A 20,044-nucleotide genomic window follows, 5' to 3' on the forward strand; every position below is an offset into this window, starting at 1 on the left:
CGTGTCTCTAGCTGCATATGTATCAGAAGATGGCCTAGTTGGCCATCATTGGGAAAAGAGGCCCCTTGGTTTTGCAAACTTTATATGCCCCAGTACAGGGGAACGCTAGGGCCAAAAAGTGGGAGTGGGTGGGTAGGGGAGTGGGGGGAGGGTATGGGGGACTTTTGGGATAGCATTGGAAATGTAAATGAAGAAAATACCTAATAAAATAAAATAAAATAAAAAATTTTAAAAAAGATTTATTTATTTTATGCATATGAGTACGCTGTCTTCAGACACACCAGAAGAGGGCATCAGATCCTATAACAGATGGTTGTAAGCCACCATGTGGTGGCTGGGTATTGAACTCAGGACCTCTGGAAGATTAGTCAGTGCTCTTAACCACTGAGTCATCTCCCAAGCCCCCTAAAAAGCATTCTTATTCACCCTAAACATTTTCAAAGTTTACTGTGAAGCTATAGAAGATCGATATAAATGTTTACTCAAGGGGGCAGTAAAATTACAGGAGCACCTTTGATAGTTTTAGATGTTTTGCAGAAAACCTTTTATATGCTGATATTATAAAGACTTTATGGCTATAGTCATTACATTATAATTATAAACAAGCCAGAAAACCAAGTTTCATCATTATGTTTGATTACAACAGTATGCACACTTGATAAAAATTGTGAAACCATAGCTAACTGGCAAGCTTAGGTAACAATGATTTAAATATTATATTCTTGCTATATTTTGATCATTGTTACTGAGATAGTCTTACCTGAGAAATCAACAGCACAGATGCCATATTGGTGGTAGCCCTTTAATATAGACAATGGTTTAATGGTTTCTGTGTCCCATACATGAATTGAGGGATCTCTACCTACCTGATAAAGATATAATTGTAAAAGTCATTATAAACAATTATTTTTATATCTGTTAAAAGGAAACAAAATACTTATATAATCTTTATTTGTCATAGAAACTTATCAAACAAAAAACAGGTAATAAGCATGGTATTTCCTGTCTTCAAATTTTAAGAGGGATAGAAGAGAGCAGAGTGAAGAGATAACTAAGGAAAATGATACAAGCTTATGAAAATAAAACGTTACCATTTTATTTATATATATTTAGCACCCATTATATTGCTAACTGAAAACAGACTAAAAATGTTAATAGTGGGGATTGTGGTTGTGGCTTACTGGTGCAGAAACATAATTAGTATATATGCAGCCCCGTGTTGAATACCCAAGACAAAAAAAAAAACAACAACAACAAACACAACAAATAGTAAAGCCACGAACAGTGTCTTTAGAAATGTTTTATATATATATATGACCCCTTCTCCTTCTATAATTCATTAAAAATGAAATTAGATGATTACTAAGAACCTATTGTTGGCAGTTACTGTGATGAGCACTTTGCATATTAGGACATTTAGAAAAACAGGACATTTCAAATAAGAACATATGGCCACATGAGAATAAAACAGCTTTCAAGAAAAGACTTCATAAAACAGATAATACAAAATCGAGCTGTGAATTCAGAAAGTCTTCGATAAAGAGAAGCAATCAAAATTATTCTAAATTAGAAAACCGATATAATAAAAAATTCAGAAAGGGTCCAAGTACTAAGCATGTATATGAGAACAAAGTGGACAACAGCACTCTGACATTAGTATTTTTCCACATCATTAATACACTGTTTTATTCGTGCATATTATCTAAAATAGTGGGGTCATAACATTTTCACATGTGTATAATACACTTTTGAACACATTCACCCTACTGGAAGAAACTCCAAACACTCCCTCTTACCCCTTACTCCATGTCTTTAACTTGGCACTATAGTTTGGATCTGAAGGGCCCTCAAATATGTGTGTTAGAGTTGATTTTGCCAAAGCAACTGACATGAGACTAACATGTGGTTTATGATGCTCACTTACACACAGTAATCTACAATTTTCCATTATTGTTTTAGAACTATGTTATTAACTATAAAGATACATATATCATTACTATATAAAGTAGTTCCTGAGAAACAATGGCAGAAATCAATTATGTTATAGTTTTAGTCTTGAGACTTTTTACTACAAAGGTATAACAGAGACAGCACTAATCCAGCCAATCCATCTAACCTTTCCTAGTGATCTTTAATCTTTACCTCTGACAGTTTTACAGCATGACTCCTGCCTAATTGTCCAGTTTCCTTCATTTTTTATCACTGTTTTGTGACCTGTTATTTAAATATAAACCATTCAAGATTTCCCCTTTAAATAACCAGGCTCTTTTTTCTACATTTTTGCCTGAAACAAGTTTCTTTCCATTTCAAGAATTAAATCCACAAAGTCTCCCAAGCCTCTCTGATTTTTTTGTACACATTCAATACCTACATTTTCCATTATGTGCTGATCACTTCAAACATCTCATCTGAAGTGGCGACAGATCCCAGGGACTAACATTCACTGAGAAATTATTTACCTGACAGATGCTGTTCCACAGCCCTTACAAAGTCTGGCTTATTTAACAGCCATCATAATTCCTTAAGTTAGATACCAATTGTATCCTTATTATAAAGATGGGGAAACAGACACAGAATTTAACTCAGACAAGAAATGAAGGTACTTGGATTCAAACACCAAATTGAACCTGGCTAACAGTACATAGCACCAGAGAAGCAGGCTTGGGGCATCTCATCTCGGATACAGGCACACATCAGTCAGTGTTCTATCACGGTGACAAAACACTGCAGATTATCAACTTATTTTGACTCGTGTTTTTAAAGATTTCATTCCATGGCTGCTTGTCATGTTTGCCTTTGGGTATTAACTATTTTCATAGGTTGGGATAAAAGTAACCTAAACAAAGATTAAGAGTCTAGTACAATTCTTAAATACACTAATCTACAGACAATATTGCCTCCTTCTGCTGAGCGTGGTGGCACATGCCTTTAATCCTAACACTTGGGAGGGAGAGGCAGGCGGATTTCTGAGTTTGAGGCCAGCCTGGTCTACAAAGTGAGTTCCAGGACAGCCAGGGCTATACAGAGAAACCCTGTCTCAAAAAAATAAAAAACCAAAAACCAAAAAAAAAAAAAAAATGCCTCCTTCTTTATGAATACCCATAGAGAGAGTTATCCTTTATAAAATGTCAGAACCTATGCAATTGCAAACTGGGTAGGTAGGTACTGTACTGGAAAAATAAAGACATAGTCATTCCGTGTCTTCACAGAGCTTTTTGTTAAGTAATTACTTACATTGCTTTAGTGACTCAAACTAAAGAAAACAGGTTTAGGGGCTGGAGAAATGGCTAAACAGTTAAGAGCACTGACTGCTCTGCCAAATGACCCAGGTTTAATTCCCAGCACCCGCTCTGTGGCTCACAGTCACCTTTAATTCTAGTTCCAGGGTATCTTATACCCCCTTCTAGCCTCCATGGATACTGAATGCATATGATGCACAGAAATATATGCATGCAAGACATCTATACACATACAAATAAAAATAAATCTCAAAATAAGTTTTTGAAAAGGTTTTCGATCCGACTTATTGTCACATGGTCTTTTAAGGGAACTTACCTGGCCTGTTGCCACATAGTCTTTCAAAGGATGAATAGCCAAACACAGAATATCATCATCATGACCCAAGTAAAAACGCTGTGTGTTCTGTTGTCTATTATATATGACACCCACTGCTGCCACGTGGTACACAATTTCACCAATTTGAGTGTAGAAAAGATTACTTCGACAGTCATAACCTCTGTAACTAATGCAGAAAACAAACCATGCACAACACATTTTAATCTTTCATCTGATCAACATCTAATGCACAGAGAAGTAGGTATCTTTTGGATCATTTAATTTTCATTCTTAAAGAAACTGAATAATTAAAAAATACCAGCTTCTTAGAATGTACATATTGTTATGAGCTTCTCAGATTACAGATAGCTAAATCTAGGCTAAGGTACTGAGTGGGGGAAAAAAAAAATCAGGTCCAAAAAAAGGCATCTCTGGTAGTCTAATAATTGCAAAAACACTATTACATTTGTATTCTACAAAGTAAAACCGCTTCTTTTATACACAATCAGATAAGGAAAGAATATGTCTTTGTATTCAGATATTTCTGGAAGTAAATATTATTTATAGGGTAAGGGAATGACACTTAGGGCAGGGGGGAGCAAAAAAAAGAGAGAGGAAGGCTTCAAACAGCACTTTGTTATGCATTGCTGAACTGTGACTATGTAATACATGTTCCAACAGTAACTGTAAGCAAGCAGTTACAACACACAAATCTTCAAGTGGTTAATACAATCCCAGCAATGACAACCTTGCATTGTGCTTCAAAGAAGTCCAATTCACACAACACAGTGGAACAAAAATGCCACCTATTTTAACACTAAAAGGAAAATACTTTTTTAAGATAAATTTTACTTGTGTGTGTATGAGGTGTCTGTCATATGTGTGTAGGTGCTCTTGGAGGCCACCTGATGTAGGTTTTAGGAATGGAACTCAGGTCCCATGGAAGAGCAGCAAGCCTTTCTAAGCACTAAGCCATCTCTCTAGCCCTGGAAATACTTTTCATAAATAACTTCTTTTCAAATTCTTAGAAAGTATTACCAGTCTGGTGAGAAAATATGTGCTTGCTAAGAATAGAAACTTGTTGCTGCATAGCTGAAATGTGAGGCCTATACATTATGTGCTCTAAAGGATTCCAGAAACTAGTAACAATAGGCTAAACATTAAATCCTAAACCCTCAGGCAAAGGGTATTAAGTGCAAACTCAAATTCAAACACACAAATGAAATATAGTATTTTATACCCATGAATAAAGTGCAATCGAATACTAGTTCCTGGAGTGCGTTCTCTTCGTTTAGAAGTAGCACTTTTCTGCTTCTCTTTGCATTGTTCTTTAAGTTGAGGTAGATCTTCTTTGTAAACCTTAAAAATATACATAGAAATAGTGATTAATGTAAGTACTAGTAAAGATGCTCATATACTTAATATAACTTTCATGTACTGATAAGAGAATACTTGGAATTTGATGCTCTGAGAGCTTTCTATGAGTCATGAGGAAACATTAAAGGGAGTGTGGTAGTCTCCTGTGACAAAAGTCTACAGGCAAATAGAACATAAGCTTCCTTACTCCATCAACAATTTAATATAAAAGAACATTTTATGTAAGCGTGCTATGGTGTTCAAAGGGGGAAACTGAAAGAGCTTTCCAATATTGGAGAAATTAAAGCCATAGAAGTTCACAATAGATAATAGTAGCAGAAATTTGGACTTTGGGGGCCAACATCATAGGTTACTAGGACATTACCTGCCGGTGGTAAGTAAGCTGTGTCTCTTGCTCAATCTCAGAATCCAGTTCTGGAACATCAGACAGATCTGAATCTGATTCATCACTGTTGGACTCAGCCAGACTTTCTGTAAATGTTTGTAAGACAAACATCATTTGTTCAAAAGAGTTACTTTCAAAACAACAGTGTAAAATTAATGATTAAGAGATGACTCTGTCAACCTGACAAGGAAACAAGCCATAAAATAGTTAAATGAAATGACCTTGTCAAGTGACACTGATGTCAGTCAACTGTACTACAGATTATCTACCCGTCCAATCACCGAAACTCGATAGCTCCTTTAAATCCCCCCAATAGATGCTACACTAAGTGTCTGTGCAGATATAATTGAATATAACTTATAATCAACACGAAAAACAGCTAAAATTACTACATACAACAGATGAGTTGATATTTTCTTGATTTTTAAAGCATATAAAAACCTGAGAACCCATATCTTCAAGATGAAACACTGTTGGTTTTGCTAGCAGAATTATTTCACTCATTTGACAAGTTAAATTTCCACCCAAATTCTTCGTATAGCACCCTCCGTGGTACCTGACTTTAAAGATATACATGTTCTAACAGGAAATTTCTGCTAGTAAGAAGCTTCAATGGTAAAAGTGCTAGTTTGGAACTATGGATGGGGGAGCTGTTTACGCTTACCTTGCGGTGCTATGTGAAGAGCATCTTTTAGTTTTCTCTCAGGAATAAATTTCCACTGAAAGACAGAATGATCTGCTCCACCAATAGAGATAACCCACTGATAATCATGTGACCATCTGACATTAGTTACATGAGCTGAATGGCCAATGTACTTTCTAAACTTGGCCCCTGTAACAAAAGTATATCTTTAAATTAATAAAAAGCAACACACACACACACCACCTTAAACAACAACTACTGTATCCAAACTATTATAACATCACAACACTGAGTATGACCAGATGGGAAAATGATCTTAAAATTAGTTAAAAGAAGAAATGAATGAACTGAGGGGTATATTTCTCTTACTTATTTTACAATATAGTTTAGAGGGAACTACAAAAACTGTGAGGAGTTCCTATTGCTGAAGACCCTATGTACTTTGGACACAGGGCTTGGAAGAATAGTTAGATGTGCCTTAAAAGCTACCTTCCTGGTGACCAGCTTTCATGATACCAGGAGGTGCTATACAGGCTTCCAAGGGAAGCAAGCTCAACAGTCCCCCAGCAGTGACACCTGGGAACTACAGCAATGATCATCGCAGGAAGATAATCCCTAAAGGTGTAACCAACAGCTGTATAACTGGACTCAAGGCCTGCTCACCAGGAGAGGGATCATGACTAGTCCTGAAAACCTCCCCAACCACCCACGGCTCCTGAGGTCACAGATGTCAGAAGAGAACCTACTAGTGCCACTTCCCTCAGCTAGGCTTCTAACGGTTGTCTAGTTACTTATCCTTACACCCACAGATAAGTGTACCTCCTAATCCTCATCAGAGAGTCCTGATTGCATCAAAATGTGGGGAGCCCAGTCCCAACTGTTACATCTACAACACAATCCTTATACCCAAGGCTTGGGGAATGTTATACAAGAACTGTCAGAACCCGGCAAGTCCTCTACAAGATTGAATCTTCTAGATGGTAGAAAAGCTTCACCCATGAAGCCTCAACAAAATGGCTGCTAAAACAAGACCTGCACAATGACATTAGTTGGCATGCTAACATAGATGGTGGGAGTGGGATTGAATGTGGTCTTACTGCTAAAAGAGTTATAGGCAATTACAAACTATGAGAGAAGGAGAATCAGTCATCCTCAGAGATGGGCACCCTAAATTTTATCCAACCCCAAGAGGTCAGCCAGAAAAACAAACAAACAAACAAAAAACAAAAAAGCAACACTGAACTGTCTTTTGTATTTATATATTTACTTGCAGATACATTGTAAATATGTGTGTGTGCAATTTGAAAGGGGGGTCATGAGAAGTGTGGGAAGAAGAAAAAAGGAAATTGTGTGATTATATTTTAATTAAATAAAAAAAATGAAGAAACAAAAAAACAAACTGTTAGGTAGCAGGTGTGCTGGTTCACACCTGGCTCCTAGGAAGGTTAAGGTGGGAAAATCACAAGTTCAAGGCCTACCAGAGCAACTTTTGTGTGACAATACTTCAAAATACATTGATTTAAAATGGGTGTGAGTATATATAATTTACTGGCAGGATCTCGAGCTCACTATCAGTGCAGACGCACAGTATCAATGCTAGCTTGGGCTGCTGTCAAAACCCAGTCCTTCAGGGTGACAAGTTCACTACATACTTGGTTGGGTCAAGCTTCTGCCATTGTTCTCGTAAACACTGCTACTGAGTTGCACTTTAATATGTGTGCAGTGCCTTTATTAACAAGTCAGATGATAAATCATTACTGCATATATTATGATGAATTCAAGAATAATTTTTGGTAAAAATTTCATGCTAAAAAAATAAATGTAACAGGACAATAATTTTTGAATTGGCAAAATAAAATCCTTCACCAGTTAATATATACTCTAAAATATTAACTGGTATAATTTATTCAGATGAGGTAGAAACATAGTATCTTTCATGAGAGGATTAGTTAAAATATTAGGAGAAAAGATACCTTTTCTCAAACATGGGTATCGGAATAATTTTACAACTCCGTAGTCATCAGCTGTAACTAAAACCTGGCCAACATAATTGCCATCGACTGAGTTTATATCATTGATATCAGAATACTTGGGCCAAATTCCATTGACTTCAAGGCCTGCAACGCATGTCCAGGAAGCCCAGTGCATGCCTTTTATTTCTTCTTTGCTTGTCACCTCCTTTCCTCCTAAAAGTAAAAGAGTCTTCAGTTAAGAAATTACTCCACTCGATTCTTTTCACTCAAATATAAACCTTTATACCTTACACCTAAGTTAGAGAAGACTACACGAACATACAGTTAAATGTGGATTAGAACAGGCAAAGGGGAGGAGGAGGGCAGATGTGGGGTGGGCGTTGATGGAGGGATAACTGGGAAGTGGGATATCATCTGAGATGTAAATGAATGGAATGATTAATAAAAAATGTAAGTGTTACTAAAATTAAGAGAGTTTGAACACAGTGTCAATTCAGCAGGCTCATTCATATGGAAAACAGAACTGAAACTCACTAAATTCACGATATAGAGTAGTGACACCTGGGTGAGTTATAAGAAAAGCAAAGGATGTCTTTCTTCAGAGGTGGTTGGGTGCTTGGTTCTGAGGAAGCTAAGGCTGCACTGGGGTGACCGAGGCCCTCCCTTCTGGAATGCCTCATGTCTGAGCTCGCCTACATCTCCAGGCCCTCATCCTCAGGACAACACTGAGAAGACTGCTCCCTGACATCTGCTGCTCCATCCGAGGAGAATGTGGGAATAGAGAAGAAATCTAACATGTCTATCGATGGCATTGGCATTAGTCTTTTCTGTAATGTGTTAAATAATCACACAAGGAAGGAAAAAAGGAAGGGAGGGAGGGATAAAGGAAGGGAGGGAAGACATGAGATTCAAAGGAGTGGAAGGGAAGGAGGGGAGGACAGAGAGGCAGGGAGGAAGGGAAGAAAGAAAGGGCAAAGGCTCCAACAAAGGAGCAAATCAGAGAAACACTAAAAAAGGTCTAAAATGGAATTATCAGTGGACAGTGATACACTCAAACTAGGTAAGAGGACCTCAGGACTCAGTAAATCTTCATTATAAATTGGCACTGCAAAGCTTGGGGACAATACTGGGACTGTCTTATGCAAGCAGTCTTATCAAATTAGTTCTTATTAAGAGTGATTAATTTACAAAGCACCACATTAGATAGAGGTGTGGAAGGTCATTTGAGAGGTGTAGGGTTTTAATTAAGAATGGTTTAGAGGCTGTTGGTTTCCAGGACCTGGGAGGGGCACTGTGATGGGAAGATGCTGTCCAGGGCACCAAGTTCCAGTGTGCAGGGATGAGTTCTGAGTGGCCTTTCTTTTCCTTCCTTCCTTTCTTCCTTCCTTCCTTCCTTCTTTTTTTCTTTCTTTCTTTTTTAAGATTTATTTATTTTATGTATGTGAGTACACTGTCGCTATCTTCAAACCTGCCAGAAGAGGGCATCAGATCCCATTACAGGTGGTTGTGAGCCACCATGTGGTTGCTGGGAATTGAACCCAGGACTTCTAGCAGAGCAGTCAGTGCTCTTAACAGCTGAGCCATCTCTTGAGCCCCTGAGTGGCCTTTCTGAATGTACAGCACAGTAACTGTTATCACTCATACTGTATTACTCAGGGTGTGTTTAAAATCTGCTGAGAAAGATCTTGAATGTTTCTACTTCACTGTAGTGGGTGACAGGTGTGCCACAATCAGTGTGATTGTGATAATCATTTTATAATGTTTAATATATGTATAGTTAAAAAAAAAAAACCCTCACAAAGGGCTGGGCATGTGGCACTTGCCTGTAATCTCAGCACTAAATTTGAGGCCAGCATGGTCTACATAGCCAGTTCTAGTCTAGCCAGAAAACATAAAGAGACCCTATCTCAAATTTTAAAAAAATATCACATTGCATATTTTAAACATATAGAATTTTGAAGTCAATCACAACTCAATATTCTGGTGGGAAAGAACTCTAAAGATACTTATAGAAAAGACCATGGTGCCTGAACTAACTCAGATTACTCTACCTATAATCAAATATAATTTACAACTTACTGTTACTGAAAATTGAAATACTACAGCCATTAAAAGAAACCGTCTAGGGTCTATATGCAATGAGCGTGTAAAGTTTACCTGGCATCTTGTAGAGAAGTCGCTTTCCACTGCCATCATTTGTCTGTAAGTATCTACTATCTGAAGACCAGTCCAAGTGAGTGATGAAGCTAAGGGAGCCGACACATTCACCGACCTTTTTATAACGCTGAGCAACTCCATAGATGTCAACTGAGCTGTCATTGCAGCCAACAGCAAGGTAAGCGCCATCTGGTGAATATTTTAGCTCATGGATTGCTTCTTTCCTGTCTTTAATATGTACAACTTCAGTCATGTCTCTGTAAAAAGAAAAGAGACCCTATCTCAAATTTTAAAAAATATCACATTGCATATTTTAAACACATAGAATTTTGAGGTCAATTACAACTCAATATTCTGGTGGGAAAAAACTCTAAAGATACTTATAGAAAAGACCATGGTGCCTGAACTAGCTCAGATTACTCTACCTATAATCAAATATAATTTTCAACTGAGCAAAGGTCACAAAACAATTGTTTTCAAAATGTCTCTAAACACAGAGGCTCCATCAAGTATGTACGAACTGTGACATACATGTAAGTAAGGTAAGTAGTATCTGCTTGGGAATAATTATTTTGCTGACCAGAAATAAACAGAAAAAAAATGGTCGATGCATTATGTGGCGGCAGAGCACTTGCCCAGCATCAAGTCCTGGATTTGAATCCCAGCACTGAAAAGAAAAGTAGAAGAGAAAAATGCTAAAATTCAGCGCATAAATAACTGTATTTTTAAGTACCCTACAGCTCTCTACTAAATTTCTGTATTCATATAATAAAAGATTTAGCCATATTTTTTAGTGATACAAGTTCTTTGAAGCCAGACAGTGGTGGTGCACGCCTTTAATCCCAGCACTTGGGAGGCAGAGGCAGGTGGATTTCTGAGTTCCAGGACAGCCAGGGCTACACAGAAAAACCCTGTCTTGAAAAAACAACATCAACAACAAAAAAGTTCTTTGTAAATACTCAATTTGTGAAATATTCTTAAACAGCATACTTTTCAAACACATTTTTATAAAGAGCAAATGTGCAAACTGGCACTTGGAAGCAAAGTATGAAAGAATGCAGCACTTTGGCAATTATGTCAATATCTAGCTTTATATAACCACCTAGATTCTTTTTATTTATTTTTTCCCCACTAGTGAATTTGATTTCAACTGTTTCCTTTTCTTGGCAGTCTCATTATGTATCCCAGGCTGGCCTCAAACTTCCAATTTTCTGCTTCTGCCTCCTAAGCACTTGAATTACAGGCATATGCCCTCATGCTCAACTTATTTAAAAAACAAACAAACAAACAAACAAACAAACACAGAGCGGAGTTCAGCTATTTTTTTCTAGGATGCCATAAAATGAATTTCCAAAATAGCATGGTTATTGGTAACAGGCATAAAAATGGATAAGCACTTAGCTTTAACACAACTGAGTTTTCAAACTTTTAGAACTAGAAGGAGTAGGAAGGACAGTGATGCAGGGAAGATGGGTGAGAGGATGGGGAGGTGACCACTTCTCATGGCAGCTGTCTCCCCATGCAGACGCTGCACCCCTCATTTGGAATGCTCCAGTTTGGCAATCACAGAAGCAGAAGCAGAAGCATGTTTTCTGATTTTTTAATTTTCTAAATGGATATTAGAGGAAATGTTCAAATTCTTTTAATAGCAGTGAACATTTATGTGGCTTTAGTTCTAAGGAATCAAACTTGAGTTGGTCTTGCACGAGAGACAGACATAGCATGATAATATATGCTAGCTGCTCAAAAGGAGTATGCAAAAGTTCAAGAAAGACTGAAATGTGGGCTAGGCATGGACTGAAAGCAGGAAGAAACCACAGCAGGTAAAGCTGAGAGCATAAGGTAAGAGGCACCAGATAAGTATGAAAGAGGAGAGACGGTTCTTCAGGAACAAGACACAGGAAAAACAAGTATGGAATCACATCGTGGGTGGTCTGTCTGAAGAATGGTGGACACTATGCTGTGCATACAGAATGGCGGACAGCATAATGAGGACACAGAAATCAGTGGGAGGAGCAGAAAACAAGGACACTAACAATAAAATAGTAAGATACGATAAAGGCAAAGAGAGAGAGAGGCAGATTCATCTACAGACAAACTACAGTCCAGAAAAGGGACACACTGTGGAATAGTGACTGATTATCTTTGCCAAAACAAGATAATCAATACTTGTTTTTCCTGTGTCTTATTCCTGAAGAACCGTCTCTCCTCTTTCAGACTTAGCTGGTGCCTCATACCTTATGCTCACAGATTTACCTTGCTGTGGTTTCTTCCTTCATAATTCTGCATTACAAAGGTCTGTCAGATGATCTGGGCCAAACAGCCCCAATTTGATGTTCCAGCATGTTGAAATACAGGGGACTGTATAGGTAGGCAGTTGTCTTTACTATTTGTTTCAGTTCTGGAAGCTGTGTTAGGCTTCCTATATTTTCAGGTAAATTTATATCGCTCTCAGAATTCTGGTGGGATTTAAGACTGACTGTAGTCTCATAGCCAACCCAAGCTGTTTAGCATTGAGAAAGATGAAGAGATTTGAGAGGATGGTTTTCAGATACTATACAAGCTAAACCAGGACATGAGAGGTGTGGAATTGTAAGTATTTTTAGTCAAATAGATGGCACAGTGCTTTATCTAAATTGACAGATTGATGGACTGGATGTCATTTGTCCTCATACTATGTAATTTATTTGTTATGATTTTTTTTCAATCATATCTGGGAGAAGAGGTTTTTTTTTGTTTGTTTGTTTTGTTTTGTTTTTTATTGGACAGAAAAGTTGAGATGTAGCAGAATGCTCCCCTAATTGATTGGATATTAAAGATGGCAAGAAGCCAATCACTGGGTGAGGAGGAGGCTGGCCTTCCTGTCTGAGAAAGGAAGGAGGAATGCCGGAGGAAGGCACTTCCTCTTGGATAGTGAGGGGAGCAAAAGCAGGCAAAATGTAGACCAGGGACTGTTAGATCTGGTGGCGGAATCCACCAGAATCCACCACCAGAAGATTTCTAACATGGAATAGTTAATGAGTTTAGGACCACAGGTTCCACACCCAGTGACTGTGTAATCTGTTGATTCTAAAGGGGGCCGGGGGGGTAGGGGGGGGGAGGCAGGCAGGCAGAGTCCACGTCTGCAGAGTGCACTTTTAGGAACTACTGACAGAAGGACTCAACAACAAAAGCTCAAAAAGTTCATCCTCACAAGCTGGGTGAGAAAGGGGGAAAATGACGTCACGCAAGCACGTTCATCTTGCCAACGTCAAGGAGTCAGGTACTTTCCATTGCCAAGGTCTTGTTGAAAGCTCTAAATAACTCCGTTGGCTTTATCTATTTATGATATGCTGGGGTCTATGCAGGAAATGCCAATTGAGGTTAAACTGGATAAATATGTCAGTTCTGAGTCAAGATGGCTACAGTTATGTCAGGCTGAATCCAACCAGAAAGACCAAAAGTTTTAGAGATGATAGTGACACAATAAAGTAGATGTATTTAATGGCAGACATCTACACTTATTGAGATCAAATATGAAAGTATATAAAAAACAATTTTAAGAAAAAATTATAACCCATCCCCCTGAAAAAAACCTAGTTACTTTTTCACACTGGGAGTCAAACCTAGAGCCTTGTACATTCTAGGCAAGCACCCTACTATTAATTATAGTCACTATGTTAGGTAGGTTGGCCTTGAACTCACTCAAGCCCGGGAAGACTCTAAATTCATAATCCTCCTTAACAATTAGGATTACACGTTTGTACCATCAAGCCCTTTAGAAATTTTGTATAGGGTACAGAAAAAACAGATCAGGGAGCTGGACACTGCACACCGTGTCAAGGATTGCAAACTTCAGCTGAAGGAGCAGAAAGCCTTTGGAAAAAGGATGAATGCCAACAACGAGCCTTAAAAGGAATCTCGAGAATAAAGCTGGAAGTGAGCTGGAAACTTCTTCCCTGCTGTAGCTTCCACTGTGCCAGGGGTGCTATGCAGGTTGCTGGAGGAGAAAAAGCATCAGTGGTCTTACATAGCCACTCACAGATGAAGCAGGGGCACATAGGGCCCTACCCACCCGGCTAACAATTGGCTGTTGACATGTATGTTGGAAGAGAGGGAACTGTCTTCAGTTATGTAGCCACTAATGGCCCCAGTGGACTCCAGTAGAGTTCCAAACTCATAGTCACACAGAAGGCCCTGGTTACTCTCAGTGCTCAGAAAACAAAGCAAAACGTTCTGAGTGTGGGAAAGAGACTTATAGAGATGACGAAGGGTTGATGGAGGTGGAAGGAAGCTAAACAGGGTAGGGAACGAGAGTAAGCAATTCACTGTGCATGTGTACGGACTTGTCAAAGTACAGCTTTAATTACTACAACCACATGGATCTCAATCCCAGCAGTGGGGACGGCTCTGAGGTGGTAAGGAGGGCTGCTCCACTCTATTCCATCAGTCAGGCAAGGAGATGGAAAAGCCCACACTAGAGCGTGACAGGAAAGTTGGAAGGAAGGAAATAAACTTGACAGCTTCTGTGGAAGTGACTCTTAAAGAGAGGCAAAGTACAAATGAATAAATCATTTCTGGCCTGGGCAACTGAGTTTACTGAGCTGGAGCCGAAAAGGTTTCATAAACACTGCTCGGTGAGTATGTTGTGGCTCTTCAGCACTGCTTCCTAATGCCTGCACAGGACAGAATGAATGAATCTACCTGTAATTCAACATCAACTAGAAACAGTTTAAACATTGTTTGTTCGTTTGTTTGTTTGTTTCTTTGCTTAAGACAAGATCTCCCTATGTAGCGTTGGCTGGCCTAGAACTCATTAGGCAGGCCAGACTGGCTTTGAACCTAGCAATTCGACTGCCTGTTTCCTGACTGCTGGGATGAAAGGCATGTGTCACTGTGCCCAGCTTTTTAATACATTCCTTAAGCATTTTTAACTACACACATAAAAGGACATAGGTATTTTGTCAAAGATACAAACATGGAAACAAACACCCTGCTCAGCCACCTCTCTGAGTCCTGAGTTTGCTTAATAACAAAGGATTGAGACTGAAAACAATTCTACTGACAGGAGGAGTCAGGGTCCCTGGCTGTCACTCACAGCTTAGTCAGCACTGTAGTAAGAAGTATTCTTCTTTTAAATATAAGATTTCTTTTTTATGTGTATGTGTGTGTACGATTGCTTGAGGTTTGTGTACAACATTTGTGCAGGAGCAGGCAGAAGGCAGAAGACAGAAGACCAAGTCAAATGTGAGTTCTGGGAGCCAAATCCAGTTCCTTTGCAAGAACAGCACATCTCTTAGTCACTGAGTCATCTCTCCAACCTGTTTGCTAAGCATTCTTAATGCCCCAAGATAAAAGTTCTTGAGTTTAATTTTTCAACAAAACTATTTTTATAAGTATATTCATTTAATGAAACTAAAACTTGGAGCACATATAAAAGAAGGAAAGAAAGGATAGGTGGCTAAGAGCAACGAGTACTATACACATTAACAAAACAAGAAATCACTGTTTCTGCTTCTACTCTAATCGCATACCTCACTCTAAGGACAGTGAACGACCCATCCTTCATTCCAAGGGCAAGATGAATTCCATCTACATTTACAGCAGCACACCGAATTGGCTCTTCCATATTACATCTTGCTATTAAAGCATGATCTACAAGGCTCCAAATCCTGTATAATTTAATTCAAAAATAAAAATAATTAATGTCTACTGTAAAAATTATCTCTGTAAGAATATTTCAAGATAAAATAATCTAATTTAAAGGAAGACATTTGTCTCTATGAAAACAGCAATATTACTTATGATTAAAATGAAAGAGTATCAGATTTTTTTTGTTTTTAAAGTAATATAGCAGGGATGGCAAGATGGTTCCAAAGGTAAAAGTGCTTGTAGCCCAGTCCCCAAAACCCATAATGGAAGGAGAGAGGCAGCTTCCCAAAGTAGTCCTGACTTCCGTGCATGTCACGGCACTCACAAACCCACATGCCTGCTCTCACATACACAGCCAGGAACAGTTTGTTGTTGTTGTTTTTTAAATATAAAAACATACTGACATCACTATGACCCAATTGTTAATCTGAAATAGGTTAGTAATCTCTACCCTAATCAAAAAAGAGCTATTTCCTTAAATTATATATGTAAGACTGGGCATGGTATTATATGCCTTTAAGCCCAGCATTAGAGAGGCAGAGGCAGGCAGATCTCTGAGTTGGTGGCCAGCCTGATCTACAAACAAGTGCCAGGTCAGCCAGAGTTACATAGTGAGACCCTTTCGCAAAAAAAAGTATCTATGTAGGCTTTCAAATGGAGTACTTAAAATATTCAAATTCACAAACTATTCCAGACTATTTGAAGAACAAGGATTATGATTTCAAATAACTTAAACAAAGAAAAATACCAATGAAAATCTAACATATTCAAGTAAGTTATAACAAAACTTCACATCAAAACTTGTGAACCTGAGAGTAGAAAGCTGTCTCTGCTTCTAAGAGAGCACAGGTCTTTCAGAGGAGCCGAGTTAAGATCCCAGCACACACACAGGTAGCCTGAAACCAGCTATAACTTCAGATCCAAGGGATCCAATACCCTCTTCTCACCTTCACTGCATACTTAATACACATGAGGCATACACATGCACACACACATATAAATAATCAAATCATAAAGTATCACTGTGTCAATACGGAAATATGTAGGGACTATTTAGCTACATATGTTATAAAACTACAGCTATAATTTAACGAATAAGCATCTGTTTCAAGAGGTTAGAAAAAGATCAGCAAAGAGAAATAGGGTTTTTATAATGATCTTCTAAGTGTTATCTTTTTAAAAACTTGAAACTGTTTTATAGAAAAATAATTTTGTATACTAATTTTATATTCTTTTATATCCAAGATATTTTCTAACTCTTTTAAATTTATCTTTTATCTGTGTGTATATATTTGAGCTCATGTACACAGGTATGAGAGGAAGCCAAGAGACACCTTCAGATACAGTCAGTCAGTTGTGAGCTGCCCAACATGGCTGCTGGGAACTAAATTCTTGGTTCACTGAAAGAATAGCAAGTCTGCTTAGCCTCTGAGTCACCTCTCCAGTTCCATCAGTCCCTTTCAATTCCATGAATGTGTCTGCATTTGCTTTGGATGCGTCACCATATACAGTCATATCGCCTACGTATAAAGTTTTTGTTTTCTAATCACTCTCCTTTACACTCTCAAGCTCCTGCCCAATCACCGCTACGCGGCCATCCTGTGCTGATGCATCCTGTCTTTCCGACCACAAAGTCTCAAGGCTACAACACTAACTGCTGCATGTGCTGTGGATTCTCGCTCTGTACCACAAGCGTCAGCAAACACATCCTCTGGGACAAAAACCTGGCTGCGTGTTTTTATAGACTGAGAACCAAGGATGGATTTTACAAATTTTAATTGTTGAAAACCATAAAAGAATAAAACTTTAGAACATGATATACAAAGTTCAGATTTCATGTCTATAAATAGAGTATTATAAGAACACAGACACACTCATTTGTTTACACATTGCCTACAGCTTACATATATCCCAGAGGTAGATTTTAGAACCAGTTTTACATTTATTTATTTGTGTGTATGTGTACGGATGCCTGGGCACAATGGCAGGTCAGAAGCATTCACAATACACTGCAGTGTACGGTCACAGGTACAGCCTTGTCGGAAGCGATCAGTTCTTATGTCTGAACTTGGGATTTCATGGTACCTTATTCTGTTTACCTAAGAAATGATTTACTTACCTGACTGAACGATCATCACTTCCGGTCACAGCCAAAGGCTTAGTAGGGTGAACAGCAAGCGCCCAAAGTTCACCTTCGCAATGCCCTTGCATAATTAGGAAAGGTTTATTTCTTTCATGCACAACAATTTCAAAAATTTCACTGTCCTGCGTTCCCACTAAAATGTGGTCACCTCGCCAACAAACACTCCTCACAGATAAACCTGGTAAAAAGCACATTAGTTCCAATATTGTACTTAACATCGGTGCTACAGTTATAAAATACACACTTAATTAGAAATTAATTTTTGTATCTTTTATATCTTGGTTTAAAGAGAATACAAAAGTCTGAATATACACTCCCATTCTCTTCAATTGTTTGTGTTCTTTGCCGTATGGAACAATAGATTTCTTTTTCCAACACATAATTTCTACCCATCCTTTGGATATACTTTTTCCTTCGCCTTTGTGAGACAATTCAGAGTCAGACTCTGTTTATAGCCAAGGTGGCATAAGCACTTACAAATGGTGAGTGCTCAGGACCTGCCTTTAAAGACACTGCACTTTCTGTCTTTTGGTGGTTGTTGTTGTTGTTGTTTTTTTTTCCATAACAACCTGACTTTGCACTGTATTTCATTTCTTAAATCAGTTCATCAATATATTTAAGGAAAGAAAATTCATTTTTACTTTGTCTGCATTTTCCACAGTTCCTATTGGCCCTCATCCCCATTTTTTTTTAATTTATACAACATTGCCAATATAAAGACACCATATAACTCATAATATTCTCTTGAGAATAAAGTAAAAATGAATAACATTATTTTGTAAGCTTCAAAATAATGCTTATCATAAGCTAATGAAAACATCAACGACTAACATCTAAAGGCTTATTATATACTGAATTTTCTAAATAGCTCATGTGTATTAATCAATCTAATAGTAGGAGGTATTTGTAGTGATCTTAATTTATAGATGAAGCTAAACAATTAGAGCAGAGTTTCATCTCTCTCCAGTAACACAAATATAATTTAAATATATTACCAATAAATATAATCTAGATGTGTTACTTCCAATATTAGACTTATAATTCAATGACGTTAGTGACCAATGATTACTAATATGTTACACTGAGGACCTATTTTATTATGTCTATTTTTAAATCCCCTAATTTCTGAAAAAGTAAGCTTTGAGTAAAGGAAAAATGACTTAAATCATCATTAACAAAAGCTTACCAATTTCCAATATATTTTATTTGCACGATTATTTGGCAAATAGTTCTATTTAGCATCGTCACAGTAAAATATTTTCAAAGTCCACAGTTTAAAAGAGTAAATGTCTATCAAATGTTTCTGTAGATTTTATTTTAGTAGGCATTAGACACACAAAAAGGATCTTTGTCATAATAGCACAAAATATCAGCAAAAGTCCTCCAGATGGAATGTATAGAAAACATATGTGTACACTAAGAGACAACCATTGTCTTATTGACAATTAGCTTAGCATAACTCATTCATGTTATTATTACCTTTGTATCCTTGTTCTGTTTCCCTGAGATCAATCACAGTAATTGGTTTAAAAGTTAAATCCCAAAGACGAATACAGCCATCTCTGCCACCAGTAGCAAAGCCTTCTTCACAAGAGTTCATACTAAAAATCCCTGCCTAGGTGAAGGTAGAAAATGACTTAAAAACATGAACTTCTTAAGAACATTTACTAAATAAAGGTAAAAAAATCCATTCAGCAATGTTTTTTAATAAATACAAACAAACAAACCAGAAAATATACCATTAGGAAGTCAACATATAATTGAAGCAGTATTTAGTAATATGTATATAACACAAAAGAATATTAAATATTATACTGTATATAAAATTCTAAAAGGCAAAACTCTAAATGTAATAAATAAATGGAAAAAATCATAGTGCTCATGTGACTTTGAGCTATAAAACCTGTTATATATGATAAGAAAACCATAAACCATAAAGGAACAACTTTTCCTTTCTTGTGTGTAAGTGCACTCCTAGGGATTGAACGCAGGGATCTACAATGCTAGGCCAGCAGTCACTCCCTGAGCCACCTCCCTGGCCCATAACTGCAATGTATATGCTGAAAAAGTATATATCTCTAATATACACATGAACAAAAACCAAGTACAGCCAACCAAAGAAGAATAAAAGGCAAAAAGGATAATCAATAAAAAAAGGAAAATTCAAGGAAGTTAACAAT

The 20,044-nt window shown here is 37.6% G+C and overlaps 1 protein-coding gene across 15 annotated transcripts in view; it reads right to left on the minus strand.

The window, feature by feature from the left end:
• Eml5 (echinoderm microtubule associated protein like 5) overlaps positions 1-20,044 on the minus strand; it is a 114,908-nt gene that overhangs the window by 68,560 nt on the left and 26,304 nt on the right. For all 15 annotated transcript variants that reach the window (XR_001780456.2, XR_001780453.2, XR_003950056.1 and 12 more), the window contains exons 6-15: positions 19,344-19,479; positions 17,841-18,042; positions 15,604-15,741; positions 10,091-10,347; positions 7,934-8,146; positions 5,982-6,149; positions 5,297-5,403; positions 4,796-4,914; positions 3,556-3,742; positions 761-866 (exon numbers count right to left, since the gene is read on the minus strand). Coding sequence is in view for 7 of the 15 variants with exons in the window: in NM_001081191.1 (NP_001074660.1) it covers positions 761-866; positions 3,556-3,742; positions 4,796-4,914; positions 5,297-5,403; positions 5,982-6,149; positions 7,934-8,146; positions 10,091-10,347; positions 15,604-15,741; positions 17,841-18,042; positions 19,344-19,479 (1,633 nt within the window). In the remaining 8 variants the exon portion in view is untranslated. The remainder of the gene's footprint in view (positions 1-760; positions 867-3,555; positions 3,743-4,795; positions 4,915-5,296; positions 5,404-5,981; positions 6,150-7,933; positions 8,147-10,090; positions 10,348-15,603; positions 15,742-17,840; positions 18,043-19,343; positions 19,480-20,044) is intronic.

The sequence above is a fragment of the Mus musculus genome, chromosome 12 (genome assembly GCF_000001635.26).
Source record: "Mus musculus strain C57BL/6J chromosome 12, GRCm38.p6 C57BL/6J".
Classification (NCBI taxonomy): domain Eukaryota; kingdom Metazoa; phylum Chordata; class Mammalia; order Rodentia; family Muridae; genus Mus; species Mus musculus.